General features: G+C 39.7%; 1 protein-coding gene across 1 annotated transcript in view; it reads left to right on the plus strand.

Annotated features, from left to right (window-relative positions):
* GLB1 (galactosidase beta 1) overlaps positions 1–18,074 on the plus strand; it is a 41,230-nt gene that overhangs the window by 8,460 nt on the left and 14,696 nt on the right. Inside the window, exons 2-11 of the mRNA XM_069007483.1 lie at positions 1,475–1,644; positions 7,327–7,477; positions 7,778–7,838; positions 8,617–8,711; positions 9,916–10,096; positions 11,277–11,335; positions 12,208–12,329; positions 12,411–12,451; positions 12,909–13,021; positions 16,061–16,135. Coding sequence (XP_068863584.1) covers positions 1,475–1,644; positions 7,327–7,477; positions 7,778–7,838; positions 8,617–8,711; positions 9,916–10,096; positions 11,277–11,335; positions 12,208–12,329; positions 12,411–12,451; positions 12,909–13,021; positions 16,061–16,135 — 1,068 coding nt within the window. The remainder of the gene's footprint in view (positions 1–1,474; positions 1,645–7,326; positions 7,478–7,777; positions 7,839–8,616; positions 8,712–9,915; positions 10,097–11,276; positions 11,336–12,207; positions 12,330–12,410; positions 12,452–12,908; positions 13,022–16,060; positions 16,136–18,074) is intronic.

Consider the following 18,074-nt stretch of genomic DNA (forward strand, 5'->3'; position numbering starts at 1 on the left):
TTTACAGCTATGGTCACAGCTTTAAAAGCCTCACTTCTAAAGGGTAACTGATGTCCACTCTCATAATTAATACCGTCTTTTAATTGTTTTAAGATAGCCTTAGCTCTCTGTCAGAAGTGTCTGTCCCTGAGGACATGTAAACAGTTTTTTCAGCATTCATAATCTTAACAGTTCTCTGCCATGAATGGAACAAGTGTCTTTTCCATATGGCTCTTGATGTGGTTGGTTTAAATGAGGGTGCTAGAATCCTCTTACAGAGGGACACCATAGCAATTTATTTTTCCTCTCCTTATTTCCAGGGATAGTGGCCTTTTAATGTGTAAGGTGCTTCTATCCATAATGATGCTTTTTTCTGGTTTCTTTTCTGTGTTGTTGCACTTGCATTCTGAGTTCCACTAGTCATGATCATTTTGAAGCACTCAGCTCTGCATTAGTGCTGTGACTTGTCACAGTGCCCTAGAGTAACGTTTCAAGAATGTGAAACATCTGCTTGGTGTTTGTAAAGGTGAATAGTTTCCTTCAGGGGTACACACAGAGCAATTCCATCCTAGTGCAGCATGCCCAGCCATCAAGATGCGGGTTATAAATGAAAGATCAGGAAAAGGTCACATACATTTAAATTGAACAGAAGGTAAGCAGCTGTAGCTACCTGTGCATCCTGTGCAGCAACAGTTGAGGTCTAACAGCCTGGAGTGATTACAGCATCATAATTTCCTATGGGGAATCCCAGCTTTTGAATTACATTTGTTACAGAGCACTTGGTTTGTGCTTCTGAGTTCTCTGAGGTCCCAGTTTTGGAGAGGCCTGACATGGCCATACCTTTGTTGAGTCAAGATTTATTTATCTTTGTTAGGTAGTCTTAAGAATGGGTCCATGTTTGTGGAAAGAGAGCATAAAAAGCCTCTGCTGTGCAGCACTTGGCCGTCCCTTGCTGGATCCTTTCATATCTGTTGTTACACGTCTGCCACACAGTCTCACTTGTTCACTGTTGGCAGAATGCTTTAAATTGCTATGTGTGTCTAGGACATTTTCCACAATGTTTTTCAGGTTTTCTGTGAAATAATGCCTCTGTTGCAGATGCAACATGCTGTTGTCTTCCTCCTTGGAGTTTGTAGTCTTCAAATGATCACAGACTGTTATTGCAGTTGCTCTGTTTAATGGCAGTCTAGGGATAGGTATATTGGCTTACTAATTTTGTCCTCCATGTTTCAGGAGGGAGTGTGTTTTCTTTAAACTATATCTGCTAGTTTGCTGGTTCTTTTATCCTGTGACACATTGCACTGGCTCCCTTTTGCTGTTTGGTGTGCTGAGACTGAGGTGGGCTGCAGATAGCTGGAGGAAAGTCATTCACCATCTGTTATTTTAGGACCATTGTATCATCTATTGTAGGCAACCCACAGATGTTGGATAGCCTGTTCTCTGTGTCTTTCAAAGCAGAAAAAAATTACATTGTGTCTCTTTTTTTTGTTTACAGAAGGTACCTGAGAGGAGTTTTGGGATTGATTATGATTCCAACTCCTTTGTCAAGGATGGGAAACCTTTCCGTTACATCTCTGGTAGCATTCACTACTCGCGGGTGCCCCCGTATTACTGGAAAGACCGCCTGTTGAAGATGAAGATGGCAGGGCTTGATGCCATTCAAACGTGAGTAGCTGTTGGCTTTCCAAGTGATTTATGGTCCTGGCAGCTGTATGAGAAGTCATTAAGAGGAATGCTGCCACTGTTACTTGGTTTATTATTTTGTCTGTAATAAGTGAGAAAGCTCTGGAGAAGTTGAAGGATTGTACAGGATGACCTCTAACCACATAAACGGGGACAGTGGGGCAGGTTGTAGCTGGCAGCCTGTTTCCCTAATGATAGGCAACACCTCTTGCTTCACAGCCCAGGCTGCAAGTGTGACCTGAAATAAATTGTTGGACTGTGAACTTCAGCAACTACGGAACAGCTGTACATGCTCTGCCTCTGCCAGGGACATTGTACTCTGGTCAAAAGCCAGACTAGGTGAGAGGAGACAATAACCTGTCTAACAGTTAATACTGCCTGGGTTGTATCACCCAGAAGCCTTGAAAATATTGGTAAAGACTGCAGTAATATTTAAAGCTATTTCACCAGGAGCATTTAAATTTAGATAAATGAATGGGGAATTAGATGTACTTCTTTAAAAAAAAAGAAGTTTAAACAGCTTTCAGTTTTGTGTGTGTGTACAAACCCCTTAGTCGATTTTTCTTGTCTTTTCTACCTGGTTGTGTACTAAATTCAACAGATGAGGCACAGATAAAAAAAACCTCAGCTTACTCTTTTATTTTTGCCATAGCTTCCTTGACAAGGGAAGTGGTGGAAAAGTATAAGGCACAGTCTTTTCAGGAGATGGTTGTGATTCCCAAACTGGTTTGTTCTCCTTTCTTAAATCATTGAAAGGCTTAGAGCTTCTCTTTGAAACCATCGGCTTTTGTGCTATGGACAGTGCATGTTCTGACAGTGCAGATCCTGTAGGCTAAGGGCATTTTGCTCAGTGAGAGTGTTGTACCACCTCTTCTTCCTCACTCTTGAAATCTCTATTGTTGTTAGACCTGCAAGTTGCAGGGTTGCCTTGCACACTTGTATCCTTGGGGATGACATGAGTCAGGGTTAGTATGTGAAGAACAGAGAGCAGGGAAAGAAAAAAAGTTGAATTTTTCCAGATTTAGGAATCTCTATTTTTTTGTGCATCTTAAGACTCTTCCCTGTGTTGGGATGATGCAGTCACTCTCTGGTGAGTGTATTTTGTAGTTGTTTAGTGTATTTTGTGGTTGTTTTTGTTGTTTTCTATTAAAGAATCGAGTTCTGGCTTCACTCACATTAATAAGAGCAATGGGATTAAGTAACACACTTGCTCAGGATAGTGTTGCCAGATTTGCCCAAGTAATTACTTCTTGCTGAAATAAAACTAATTTAAAGTGGACCTGAAAATTATACCTTTTGGTGTCTGGCTTGAAGGTCAGCCTGGGTCCAGACAGTGGCTCTGTGGCTCCCATGATCCATAGTGTCTCATACTTCCCTTATGTGTCTGATTGATTTTCCTCCTCCTCCCCAACACCCATGGGTTTTCAGTGCCTTCTCTTAATTTCCAGCTTTTTCAAACAATCCCTTCCTTTTTTTATTTGTTATTTTTTTTCAAATTGCCTTTTTGTGCCTCTGCTGCATCACTGGCCTTTTGAGATAGGAATTTCTTTTTCCATTTCCCCCATCACTATTGTTCAATGGCAAAATTGCTGCGGGGCTTGTTTGGGATTTTTTCCTGCTGCTTACTCCTCTTCATTTGTAATCTCCCAGCAACAAGGTGTGTTTTTTCCTTCTTTCTTTTCTACTTTTTTTCCTTGTTGATATCTTGTGCTCTGCTTTACTGTTTTGCATTAGCGTCTTTCCGCTGTGCAGGAAGAAGTGAAGATTTGTGTTATTTTGCTGGTGCCAACTGATCTCTGTTGGTCTTGGGAGAGCTGAGCTGTGTCTGTTTTGGCACAAAAGGTGCTGTGCAGCTGGCAAGTGGTTATACCTGTGGCTTTAGGTGTTGTTGCTGGATCACATCACAACAGCTTTGTTACAGCCTGTTTTGTTTTTCTAAGAGCAGACTGAGATTCTTTAACTTTCTCTCCCATTATTGCTCACCTTTGGATTTTTTCTACTATGGTGAAAGATAAATCTAAAAGTGTACCTTAGAAGCAGAAAATACTCCTATGCCTTGCATTTTCTACAAGAATCAAATCCATGTGTCTTTTCATTTGAGACTAATCTCTCTCTCTCTCTCTTCTGATGCTGAAAAAGCTCCTCACTAACCAAAAACCCCTTTTGTTTTTCTTTGAAGTTTGCCAATAATCAAGTCTTACTGCTCTTGATAATTTGAGATAAAGCTATAAGTATTTATAGTACCCCAAAGAAATCTTCTGTGATTTTGGTAAAAAAAGAAATTGGTCTATGTGATTGGGTTTTTGTTTTCTCTTCTGCGCACTTTTTCCTGGGTCAGTAATGCTGCTAGCAAGGGACTGAGATACAAATTGTGTGAAGTTGTTCTTTAATGAATGGGCAGCAGCACTGCCAGACTTTCTGGCAGAATGTGGTATCTGGACTCCCAGTCTTGAGGCAACCTCTGAAGACTGATTTTGCTGCTTGGAATTTTTCCCGTAAGATAGGGAATGGTCCTGCTATAATTTGAAGTATGGGAGCATTCCTTGTTCTTATCAAGGCGTTCCTAGTGAGGTTTACCACTTCAAGGGAAACAGGATCCTTTTATTATGGGATTGTCCTTGTAAATACCTTGTGGTCAAAGCCAACCAGACATGTTCTTCTTCCTGTTCTCTGCAGCTTCTTTTCCAAAAGGCTCACTATGCCTTGATGCATCATTCTGCTCATGACCGAGTCAGCAGCTCATGCCAGACTCTGGAATGGGTGAAGTCAGTACATGAATATAACTATCTGCACCTGGTAGCATCTTAAACAATAACAGAACAGGAGAAAACAGGTGACAGAAAGCTTGATCTTGCATTAAAGCTTAAGAGATCAAGGCCTACTCCTTCTAAAGAGCAGATTGAAATTTCATGTCGTGGTCAGTGTGATGTCCCAGAAGGTGCTGGAGGAGGATGCTGAGGAGCTCACTCCCCACCTCAGCAGGCAGCATGCAGAGCTGTCTGGTCACACAGGTAACTGTCCTTGTTTTTAGTTCCTGGACTGTGTCTGCCAGCTGGAAATGGGTGCTGGCTGATAAAGGCATCTGGAAAGCACGGAAGTTTGGGGTTTCTTTTTCACGGAGCAGATAAACAATTAGCCACTAGATGGGGCTGAAGATAAACAGGATTTGCTGATCAGTGGAGATGCTTCCTGGAAGACTCCACAGTTACCTTTACAGGCTCATAGAAAGTTAAAGAATGTTGAGCATTTTCTTTGGTTTACTCTATTTCTTGACTAATGAGCAGAAAGCTGTAAACCTGTACAAACTCGTTCTAAGAAAGAGCTACTGTTTAGCATATCTAATATTTAAAATTTAAATACAAATTACTGTTTCTAAAGACTCATATATGAGTAATTAAACTAGCATGCTCATTTATGAAAGTAGTGAAATTTATTTAATTTTACACTATTACAAAAAATCCCACCCTGGTATTACAGAGAGAATTATCTTGTACATTAAGGAATTTGAAGTGTGTTTTTTTGTCTATTGATGATCTCTGAAATAGGAGAGGAAAGCTGTGACTTCTAAAGAAAGGAGGGTTATAGCATGAAGCTTAGAAATTGTGTGTAAATGGAAAGTAAACTCAAATACAGAAGAAGTACCATGTTTCAAGTTTGAAAAAGGATGTGAGTTTCCTTTATAAATTCATTGTTCTGTAACTAAAGCAGTACAGGATTAACAACTAGCTATAAATTTCTACATTGGTATGTAACAATTATGCTCATTAAAGATAACAATTTCAAAGCAAAATTATTTCATTTGAGACCATCACTAGCTGTAGAAAATACATTGGGGGATTAAAGTGTCTTAATAACAATTTTTAGACCAGTGTTAAAAATAAATTTTTATCATGATTCATTATGTAAAAAAACGGTTTCAAGTAAGTTTTTTTCTTAGTCTTCTTCCCTTTTTCTCCACTAGAATCTGTTTTTTTTCCAGTGTTGTGGTCAAGCATGTGACATAAATGAAAACTGGTTTTGGAAGAATTTTTCTATCTTCTTCCATCTTGAGCATAAGGGAGCTGGAGAAACCCTTTCGTCCTCACCTCAGACAGTATTAAGTGTATTTAAACAAGTTCATAAAACTCTTCAATGAGTATATTTTCACATGGTTCATATATTCTTTAAATGCACTTGTAGTTTTTTTTTACAAGTGAGTTAATCATGTTTCAGAAACAATTAGAGCAGCTTGACTCAGAAATAAAATATACCACATAGAGGAAAAAATTTGCTCTTTGATGCCTGAGTGTATTGCTTTGACTCCATCCTGGCACTCAAATTTTAAGGTTTATCTTTTCAAACAGAGGCTTAAAATTTTGGCATTTGAGATATAATATTAAGGTTGAAAAATTATAATTTTTGTATTTGATGTTCATGTGTATATTTGTCTGTGTATGGCCATTTCATTACTGTACTCATGTGAAGCTTGTTTTTCTTCCTTATAGAAAGCATTGTTTTAGGATTTTTCTTTCCCTCTTGGGTAGTTTTTACAAAGTTAAATGTGGAACATACTAACAAACCCAGGCAGTAAGAAAAGTGTTGCCTGAGAGGATCTTTTCTTGACTAGGAACAGTTTTGTGAATTTTAGAATTTTTTCTCAAATTAGTTCTCTCTGGAACAGTGGCAGCAGTGTTCCTAAAAGGATTACAAACCAGTGTGCAAAACAGTAAATGTATGAAGAATAAATTTTCCCATTCCCTTGAATCCTTACTCAGGTTGTACTCATCCCTAATTTTAGTCTGTCTGAGCTAGACTGCCACTTAGTACTATGGCAAACAAAACATTCATGATTGTCAAGCAAGGACCATCAGCTACAACACTACTCATGGTAGTTGGTAGATTAGTTTCTTTATTGCCTTGCAACCAAGTGTGGTTTTTTTTTTTTTCTGTGAGATGTTCTGGGCTGAGGTTGTGGTCTCCTAAGTCCTGGAGGTAGGAGAGAGGTGTTCTTTCAAATGGTGATCTGCATGTTTGGCACCTTTATTATTTAGTTGAAATTAAGCTTTACTTTGTCCAAGCTCTTGGACACCTTAGCATCTCTTAACTTGACCCTTCTTCCTATGGTGGTTTTCCAGAACTTGCATTGTTCCTGGTCCATGAAAACTTTCAGGACCTCGATGCAATATCATTTGAGGCTTAGGTGTTTTTCAAGTTCCTTGCAGTGGCAGTGGCATAGACCTGTCAGCCAGGTTGGTGTTCCCTGTGCAAGCTGGGTGATCCATTCATGAAGGGTCATGTGCTGTTTTGGGCAAGCTTGTTCTTGGCCTTCTCCTTCACGAGTGGTTTACCACATTCATCTCCTCATCAACCTCCCACCACTATGCAGCTGTAACTGTTTACTTAAATTTAGGAACAGACATGTGGTTTCAAAATGGCACTACCAGAACCTGTTCTTGCCCTGATGGGGACTCCTGCAGACATAACCTAGTTTCAGTATTAATTTCAATGCCTTCTGCCATATGAAATACCTCACAAAAGAAAGGCTGTAGAGTTACTCTTGTCTTTTACTGATCTGAAGGATGAGCAACATTACTGATCTCTCGGGTATGTAGTGCAGATAGTTGCTATTCGGAATTCTGGTTTAGTCTCAGTTTCCTAATGGAAGGTGATTTTCTCTCTTTATAGGTATGTCCCATGGAACTACCATGAACCCCAGATGGGCACGTATGACTTTTCTGGTGGCAAAGATCTAGAGTCTTTCCTGCAGCTTGCCAATGACATTGGATTGCTTGTTATCCTGAGAGCTGGACCTTACATCTGTGCAGAATGGGACATGGTATACAACCTTTTGTAACAGCTCATTTCTAGGGTAAATCTAGTGCAAGTATTTCTTAAAGTAGACAGACTTACTTGGTGTGTCCTTGGACAAGAGTCTTGGTTTAGTGTATTAAAATCCATGCATCCTAAGTGACTTCTTACAATACAAACTTACTCTGTATTTTTTTTTTTAAATTAGGAATTACTACTTTCTTGTAGAAAATCAGCTTTCATGTCTCAGTATATGTCTTGATAAAATGCTAAATTCTTCTTAGTTTTCCTAAAAATGTCACTGAAGTGTTTCCCTTTCTTTTCCCAGGGAGGTCTTCCTGCATGGCTGTTGGAAAAGAAATCTATTGTTCTCAGGTCTTCTGATTCAGGTAGAGGCATAGAAAAAGGCTATCAAAAATACACTGTAGCAGCAAAGCAACTTGCTGTGTGAGACCATTACTAGATAATTCATATTTCAGCTCAAGTTTTCTTGGGAGTAAAATCTTCAATACTTTTAGTTAGAAATGTGCATTCAAAAAGTCTATAGAACAAACAAAGTAGGGGAGAAAGTTTCTGAGGTATTGTCAAGTTGGTGCCAAGAGGGGAATCATTCTCACTGTTGAGGAAAAGAAAGGTAGCTTCGTCTTTGAGGTTTTTGGTTTTGCAACAGCCACTCATAATGGGGATCCTTCTTGGCCGGTCAGTGTGCAATCCAGAAGTAGTTACAGGATTCTCATGTGCTCCTGTTAATGGACCAGACATGGAAGAATGAGATGAGACAGGAGATTAATGTGTTTATTGAGGTGAATGTAGGGGATGAATATGTAGATATCCAACTTCAGTTCTGCTGATTGTGGGTTAAATCATCTATTTTAAAAAATAGTACATAGATCAACATTTGAATTTGTCTTCTTGCTGAAATGTATTAGGGCAACCTGTGAGACATAATGAAGTCCCTTTGATAATTTTCCAAGTTCATCAGTATTTAAATGTTTTATTTTTTAGTAAACTGTACTGGAAGCTTTTATGAACAAGTATAAGAGCACATTTGTTCAAGTATAAGACCAATCTGTTCATTAAATGCTGTTCATAACTTACATAATTAGAACACTATGTAAAAGTGACCCATATGTAATTTGAGAAACGTTTATACTTTGTGTGTCACAGATTACCTGGAAGCAGTAGAGAGATGGATGAGTGTCCTTTTGCCAAAGATGAGGCCTTACCTCTATCAAAATGGAGGTCCAGTCATCATGGTGCAGGTAACTTTCTGAAAATCAGATGAACCCAAGCAGCATGAATGCTTATACTGCACTTGCAGACACTCCATGGGTCTTGGGTGGTGGTGGTGTCACAGGTATTTCTTAAGTTTCAGGTAGCTGAAAGATTCTGATGAAATACCTTATCCTAAAGAACTGAGTCCACTGTTTCTAGAAGTCAAAGAGCACTCATCTGCTCTGTCAAAGTTGTTTCCCAGAGCTATATACAGCAACAGAGGGAACTTGTATAGCTTTTTAGATCTGAGGTTCATGGCAATTCTCACATAAAGCAAAAATACATTACAATTGCCTGAAACAATCTGACAGGAAAAAGGGGAATAAGAATACCCTTAGATAGAAGGAAAAGCAGTATGGAGTAAGCCTAACTTAAGATGTCAATGTTTCAGGACACAGTATTTCATGTTCATGGTGAGTAGCTTCTGTTCTAAACTCCTTCTAGATGTGCAGGACTGATTTCTCTATATTTGTAGTATTTGATCATAACAAAGCTTTATTTCAATTTTTTTAAACTCCCTGACTGGCACAGTATGGGATAAGAGAACCTTCTTGTAATATGCCCAAGATAATTTTGTTGAACAGTGTGCTGTGTCTGTTGAGCAGAAGCACTGGGAAAAATTGTTCTTTGGCAGAAATTATTATAACAGGATTTTCAGAAATAACCTTCAGGACTGGAACCTATTGGTTCTGAAGCTGAAAAGTTCATCTCCTTGGAAAAGGGGCAAGATGTGTACCTCTCAGTAGTAGCAGAGTTGTCTTCTCAAGTCATTTTCAGTCCATTGCAGGGCTTTGTGGTTCATGTGAGCCCTTTGTAGATGTCTCTGGATGCCCAGTTTAGTTGCAGTTTTGATCATTTCACAACGTGGTTTTATTGTTCTGCTTGGGAGGTGGGTTATAGATCTCAAATTTTAATAGAGACTGTATTATGATCACTGTAGCTAATTAGATACTTTGGGGAGGGGGAGGAATTTTGCAGGAAAATGGCTTAGCTCTGCACAATGATTGTTCCACTGTAAGATACAGGTGAGAGGAGTGAGTCTTGTCTTCTCTTACTCCTCCCATCTGGAGTTAAAATGACCTTTTCAACATTGCTATCAAAGGATGAAGAGGGTTGGACTGGACTTGTGCTTTCTGGTTTTGTTATCAGATGAATTGGTTATGGCTTTACTGACTTGCTTTTACTCTGCAGGTAGAGAACGAGTATGGAAGCTACTTCGCTTGCGACTACAACTATCTACGTTTCCTTCTGAAGCTCTTTCGCCTGCATCTTGGGGATGAGGTGGTGCTCTTCACAACTGATGGTGCAAGCCAGTTTCACTTGAAGTGTGGCGCTCTCCAGGGTCTTTATGCAACAGTGGACTTTGCTCCAGGTTGGAAACTGCTGTTTGATTCCAGAAATTCTGAGTTGTGTGTGTTTGTGGCAGAACAAACTGACTTGACTGCTTGCCAAACCTACCTGCTTTGTTTAAATGGGGTAATAGGTGTTTATGTATATCTGGTGTATGCTTAAACATACAAGAATCACCCATGAGCTCCCAGTTAGAAAGTCATAATCACTTCCTTGATTCTTGAAATCATGAATAACCAATTTACATTGCTCATAGTGCATATCTCCTAAAAATTAGCAATAATAGTTGGCATTGATTCCATGTATTTTTTTAATTTTCTTTTTTGGTGTTGGGGTTTTTTAATGTCCTCTGTCTGTCTTAGAATCCAGCCATCCAAATACATTTCTTTTTAAGCCAGAGGTTATTAGAAAAAAAATTACTGTTGAAGATCATCATTAGGAGTGTGCACACTGCTACAATTTGCTGTGATATAGGTCTGAAGAATGGCTAAGCATCAGTAGTGTGATCAGAGAGTACCCTTTTGATAGTAAAGGATTTAAATGTTCATATACTACATGGACTTGACAAAACAGGCTTAAAGCACAAGAAACAAACTCCAAGACAGATGTTTTAATGTTTTTTAATGTGAGGCTTCTTCTGCACATTATTCTCTCTACAGCCAAACACATGTGCTTAGCAGGGATCTGTTTTCTTGCAAGTTGAATGATACTCCTTCATGTGTATCCTTTATGCAATGGTGAGCTACTCACCAGAGTGATTATTTCCAGCCACTGTGGCTTGAGCCACTAGGAGTGATGAAAAGTGAAACACCTCTTTAAAGATTGCCTCGCTTCTTTTCTTCCCCGTAGCCTTGGTGACATAACTCCAGACTTAGACTTTCCAATGATCAAGTAGCAATTCTGACACATCTCAGACTTCTTTGTGCCAGGATGTCATTTCTGAGAAAAACTGGGTTTTCGAAAAATGTATCTCAAAATCAAAGACATGTACATGAGCATGCATACGTGCATGTATATATTTTAAGTAAGTTTTGCAAATTAAACATTGGAATCAAAAGTATTGATTCCTGTGTTTGCTGGAGTAACTTTCTTTTCATGTATTTTGCTAGGCTGGAAGGGAGATAAGACACCAATTTCAGTAAAATGAAGGACCCAGAAAGTCATGCTTATAGCAACTTAATTTTATTTGTTCCTGTTTGTAGGTGGCAATGTCACAGCAGCATTCTTAGCTCAAAGGAGCAGTGAACCTAAGGGCCCTTTGGTATGTCTTATCACTTAATTTTTTTGTATAATTTCTAGTCTTGAAGTTGTTAGTCAGAGAGGGGTTGACAGCAATGCACTGAACAATTTTAGGGACGTGTTGATGAAGCCATAATTTTCAAGTCAGAACAGAGGAGCTTCTGTGTGTGTTTGTCAAACCCATGTTAACTGCTCTTCTGCAAATGCTATTTTAGTCTCAAAAAGTATTGATTTTGTTTCAGTAGTTTTCCTTGCTAAGACAAATGTTTACAAAGCAGCGGAAACACTAAGGATGGTTAGATGAGTTAGTGAGATATGTGTGTAGGTGGAAGTTAAAAGCAAAATTAAAAGGGCAGGTTAGAAGTTGCTTCCTGTTTTCAGCTGCCCTGGAGGTTTTATACAAGCTATAATGGGATGTGAGAACACTGGAAGCCATTTTGACAGAGAGAGAGAGCCCATTGAGGGTACAAGATTATCTCTGTGCTATGGAGTTGTTTAGAAAGCAATTTGAGATATTTGTTTTTCATTACATCCAGTCTGTGTATGTTATTCTGCAGAGAATAGCATCATTTATTTGAATGCCAAGCATCTGAAACATGCCCTTGTTGACAGGTTCCCAGGAAATCCATGGTCCTTGGTGCCTAAGCAATTGTTTTCAGAGTGTCTCTATAAAATGACTAAAACAATCCCTTAATTTCTTTGACCTGTAGTCTGCTGAAAAGGACTGATTTAGTATAGACTTTGTTGTATTTATTGTAGTTCGAAAATGGCTCAAATTAGTCAAGGTGCCTTTTTCTCCTTCCCTCTTACAGTTAGGAACTTTAAATCACATTGCATTCTGTTCTTGTTCTCTCTTGATGTTTTCCCTTCCTCTTTTGCCCTTCCTCCTTTCAGGTTAATTCTGAGTTTTATACTGGATGGTTGGATCACTGGGGGCACCGTCATTCTGTTGTGCCCGCACAAACTATAACTAAAACACTTGATGAAATCCTGGCACGTGGTGCTAATGTTAACCTGTAAGTGTGTGTTCAGCAGAGCTTGATTTTGGGGGGATTTATTTTCCCAGTTCAGCAAAACCTGATTTTTTTTCTTTTTAGGTACATGTTCATAGGTGGGACTAACTTTGCCTATTGGAATGGTAAGAAATTATTTAAATGATACTAGTGGTGGAAGGGAGCTGTTTATGAATTAGGTAGTAATGTATTCTGTGAAAGAATAAGGTGTGCCTATTTCCACATGGCTAAAGATGACTGCACTAGCTGTTCTTTGTTTATTGCCAGCACGCTGTACTCACCCCACATGGTGTTTATCTTTGCCAAGGCTACTTCTGCTTCACTCAGTCCTGGGAAACAGTTGAGACACAGATAAATGTTTTTCTCTTCAGAATATTTCACAGAGCAGTGTAAGCTCACAAGGATATTGTCCTCCATCAGGAATAGTTTTTTATGCCAAATCCCAAACATCAAGGCCTACACTGAATCTAAAAATGTACCAGAGTCTGGCTGTAATCAGAAAGAATTCTGAAAGTAGATACCTTTGGAAAAAACATTTCTTCCACTGTTTGTATTGCTTTTTCTTTTTTCCTCTTCCCCTAGGTGCTAATATGCCTTATATGCCCCAGCCCACTAGTTATGACTATGATGCTCCACTGAGCGAAGCGGGAGATCTGACAGAAAAGTATTTTGCCTTGCGAAAAGTCATTGGTATGGTGAGTGTCCCCAGGACATTTTTGGAATGGTTCTTTGAAACATCCCCAGTGTGTGACAGACTCTCTTGTTCTTGTGTTGGTGTAAATTACTCCTCAATTTACTATTTTCTGCAGCTGGAGAAAGTGAAATGGAACAAGACAATTAGGCCAACCTAACTGCTTCTCGTTACAAAAGGGAAAAAATCTTGCACCTCTCTAGCTGTTCTTTCTGTCCCAATGGCTTCCCCCTTCCTTTTAGAGGAGAGAATACTGCTGTAGGCCTGACACTGACATGATTCACCTCTCCTCTTTTGCTGTATTTGTTTTCTCTCAACTGAAGGTCAGTAAGGTGAATCAGCTCACTCAGTTGGATGAGAGCCAGTGCTGCCACAAGGGGAGCAGAGGGAGGTGGGAAGGGTTTGGCTGGCAGTAGAGATGGAGGAGAAGTGTACAGAGCCTTTTCCTTGCAGCATCAATCAGCCATTCAGTCAGCTTAGGCTTGTGACCTAATGTCAGCCCAATGTATGCTGCAGCTGAGTGCTTTGGCTGTCTATCCCAAGCTTCATGTTGAGGTTTTGGGCCTCTGTGAGAAAGGCCAGGCTTACTCAAAAGGACACGTCTTTGTTTTGTGTTTTCACAAACTGCACCTAGTGGGTGGGACCAGGTTTGCCTTGCTGTAAAAATGCACAGTGTCTCCGCAGACTGGAGACTGAAGGGAAACGTGGAACCTGTGTCTGGGTTTTGAGTAGCCTTGCACTGGAGGCCGTTCAGATGAGGCTTAAAAAGAAGGTTCCATGTGAATGCCAAGGCTCAGGCTTGTAGTCGCTATCCTGTTGCGTACCAGCAACACTCCTGTTCACTAGAAGACATTTTTATTCTGGGAGTAGATCTCCCAAAACTGTTACTACACTTTCTCTAGGGTTGAGCATGCCCTTATCTCTGTAACTGTGGAAGGCCTGCTGGAGATTTTTTTCTTCAATTTTGTCATTATCCCTAATCCTGATGGATAAATTGATGGGATAATTTTGATGGCCTTTCCAAGGGGAGTTTCCTGTCTTGGTACAGCTTTTCTCACCAGAGAAATCCTTCAACTTCCTGGTTTTGAGTTGTTTTCTTCAAGGTGCAAGATCCCTCTCTGAGATGTAAGTAGTATTCTAGTGCAGTGAGAGAGCCCTAATAAGATGTGAAATGTTCACTATAACCTCAGGTGTGTTGGGTCATTTTTTGGTGTGGTTGGTTTCTTTCTTACTTTGCATATCCATAGATTTTCAGTAAAGCTTTCCTGTCACTGCTGTGGATTCTAAACATGTAATAATTTATCTACTCTGTTGCGGTTTGAGGTAAAGATGATGAAAGAAAATAAAGTTGCCTGTAACAATGTCTGTGTTCAACATGTTAGCTGTGCTACCAGGATAACATTAAAGTCTTCCTATACATTTGCCATTAGTTAAAAAATGTAATAAAGAAGAATAATTTCAGTCTACAGCTTCTTCCAATTGCTGACAGCATTCTCTTAATTTTTACTATTTGGGGTGAAATTTTTTACTCTTGACTTCTTTTCTTGGGTGAATACAGTTTTTGTTTACTTTAAGTCTAGATATCTAGATTATTTTCAAATGCAGAGGAGAAGAAATGAACTTTTAGCTGGAAATGTAAATTAGGCTTTCATCCATCTGTAATTGACACTTGACAGGATAGCACTGGGGATTATGTATGCTGTGGTCTGTTAAAATCAAAACAAAAACCAAACCGAAAGAACAAAAAAACGCCACCCCAGCTAAACAAACAACCTCTGTCTTGGTGCGGAGGCAACTTTTGAGCAGCATGAGTTTTACACTGCTTATACCGTGTGTAAGCCTTAGAAAACCATGCCTTGTGCATGATTTCCTCTTGCATTTCAAGTGGAAATCAAAGTAAATCAAATATCTTAAGAAAAATTCCCTTTCAGCCCCTAACCATATGTATTTTAAAAAATCCTGACAAGGTAAGCACTCCGAAGTCACCAAATTTGCAGGTGGAGACACTCTTCACAAGGGTGGACTTCTGTGCATGTTTGTTAAAATGTAGGCTTGGATTGCTTTTTCATGTGGGTATCTCATCTGCACCAGTTTTTTCTCTACTATGCAGACAGGCCATGGCTGGTTAATGGAAGAAGAGATGGGAAGAGTGGATATAAACTAATGGCAGGAGAGGGAGAAGGGGATGATTACAAGGAGAAAAGAAGGTTATAGGCTCAGAAAGGAGAAGGCCAAGTTATTGGGCAGAAAGCCACTGTCTTGTCTGCCATGCCTCAAAGGTGTCCAGGAAAGTAGTGAGTGGAGGCCCTTCATCTCTTCCCTCTGCTGATTTCAGGTCATTCTTCTTAAAAGTATAGGACAAGACATAACCAGAAGTAGATGGGTGGTAAGAGCGTTTCCTTGTCATGTTTCCCTATGACTGATTGGACAGTTGTCTAGAACAGGACCAGAGGGAACCTAAAAATGGGACCTCAGGGGTTCATGGAGCTGTGGTCTCAAGGCCTGCTTCTCAAAGACCCCAGTCCTGAAAGTAATGGATTAACAGGTGGTGGTGGTGGGATATTTTAACACTGAAAGGAAAGGCACAAGAGGCTAATACTTTCTATAAGGAAGTATTGCTGACAAAGAATCTGGTGGAAATGCTGTCCTACAGATTTGGAAAGGTTTATTCAAGCTCCCATGAACTGGGGAGAGGACTGCAGAAAAGCTGTGGAGGACAGTAACTCAGGCTGTAGCCACAGGAGGGCTCCAAGGGCACTGGGATTTTTTGGCAGCTCACTTTGTTTGTTATGCTTTTTACCTTTACCTAGAGTTGAATAGTTATTAAAAATTGTTTGCCATATGTGATCAAGTCAGATGTTTTCTTTAAAAACAAAATCTTCATCTTAAGAGTAGATGCAGCTGTAACCTTTAGGGAGGTTATTTACTTTAAGCCAAAGTTCTAATTTTATAAGTTGTGAAGTATAAAGTGAGAATTCAGTTAAAGTGTGTTTGTATTTAACTTTTGTGTGTGTGTGTCTTTTTTTTTCTCCTCTCTTTCTAGTATAAGCAGTTACCAGAAGGTCTTATCCCTCCAACAACACCCAAGTTTGCATACGGGAAGGTTCTCTTGCAGAAGGTAAATTAACATCTGTAATACACTATGTATCTTTTCATAATGCTCTCTGTTTGCTTTTTACAAAAAATGTTTGTAAGGGTGTCACAACAGGGTCTAGATATCCTACAAAATAAAGACAAAAACCTTGAAAGCAAACTTTGAGGAAGGAGGGAGCAGAGCTTGGGAGTTAGGAATCATGCCCATATTAGAAAATGATCAAATGCATCTTACCTGGATGTAAAAAGATAGTGTTTACAATATGCAGTATGTGCCCGAAGCTTTACTAAACCGAAACTAATATATTATTAACAACAGAAGCATAGTCATTAAAGATAACTCATGTATCAGTAATGTAGCTGGGAGGAATGTTACCATGAGACTTAAAAGCAAGGAGTGTTTTTGTAGCTGATGATGCCTCTAAAGTGGAAGGAAAAGTAGGATATACGTATTTTAAATACTTCTGGGTGTTTAAATTTTTTAATGTGGAACATTTTGGATCAATCTGAAAGTTTTATTGATAAATTTTATGACACGATTTGTGCAAATCTGTAGCTGATGAGAAAAATTAAATCAGTTTCCTGCTGAGGGAAAAGCACACAGAACTAAGCATTCAGAACCCAGACTTGCTATGTAGTGTCTGACAGCAGTGGTATAGCTGGTCAGCTCACAAGTATCTGGGGTTTGACCATAGCACCATCATTTTAGGACCAAGGACAATTTTCTGTGAGATATGGCTGAGAACTAGGTTTCTGCAGTGAGTGAAGTGGATGATTTAGTGGGCAACAGAAGAGACAGCAGGTATGAATTTGGCAATACTCTCTCTGCTGGGCTCAGACAAGTTTTGAGATGGAGTATTACTGCGGTTGATGTGCTGGATACTGTAGCTCCTAATGCTTTGACTTTATACTTTGTAATTTCAGTTTGACAGTTATTTTCCAATTAGTGATGTATCTGATATGTAACCTTCTGCAGCTGAAGCATTGCAAAATTCAGTAGTGATAAGGCTTTGCAGGCATTTTCAAGTCATTCTGCTCAAGTGGTGGGCAGGAGTATTTTTTGCATGAAAGTGGTTCACCTGTGAAGTTGAAACAGATCATATCACTTTCAACAACCTTTGAGTTCTTGCCGTGTGAGGTTTCACTGAACTGGCAGTGGTGACTAATTATAGGCTCTTATTGCTACACCCACCACTCTGGCTGCTGTCTTAGGTTGCAAGCACTTGGCAGCCCAGTTATCAGATTTTTGACTCTCCCATCTTGTCATGGTTCATGGCTCTCAGATAAGGCTGTCCGGTTTTACTAGAATGAGGAACTTTCTCTTTCATGCCTTCAAGAAATGAATGCTGCTGGACTCTCACAAAGGAGTCAGATGACCAAACTTGCTCAAATATCGCATCTTTGACCTGATCTGCACCTTCTACACTTTCTGATTTTTTCCCTCTCCAGGCAGCAGTTTTAGGAATCCAGATGGCATGTCTAAACTGCCAGATGTAAAGTTCCTGTTATGCCTGTATATATACTGCCATCTGCACTGAGAGCCTCTGGAACTGTTTGCTGTGAAGAAGGTGACCTTTTGCTCTGGGACCCACTGCTTAACTTCACCAACAGTTTATTCTTCTGGGTTTCTCTGCAACACAAGACAAGTCTCCAATCACAGAGTTTTTGTATTGTGTCAGCCCAAAGCTGCCTTCCCAACTCCATTCTAGCCCCAGCTGGGACCAGGTCCAAGCATCTTCTTGTGTGGAGAAGCCTGAACATATTTTGGTGAATATCAGAGAGGGAATATTCTAAATAATAGCATTTAGCTTTGGTAACAGTAAACTTCCTAGCTACATCATTTGCATGACAGTCAGTGCTAACACAGGTACTGTGTGGATCTTCACTCTGCAGCTGAGGTCCATCAGTCAGTCTGCCTTGGAGAGCATTGGATCTACTCCAGTGAACCAACTCCCTTGACACTT

This window comes from Aphelocoma coerulescens, chromosome 2 (genome assembly GCF_041296385.1).
Source record: "Aphelocoma coerulescens isolate FSJ_1873_10779 chromosome 2, UR_Acoe_1.0, whole genome shotgun sequence".
NCBI lineage: Eukaryota > Metazoa > Chordata > Aves > Passeriformes > Corvidae > Aphelocoma > Aphelocoma coerulescens.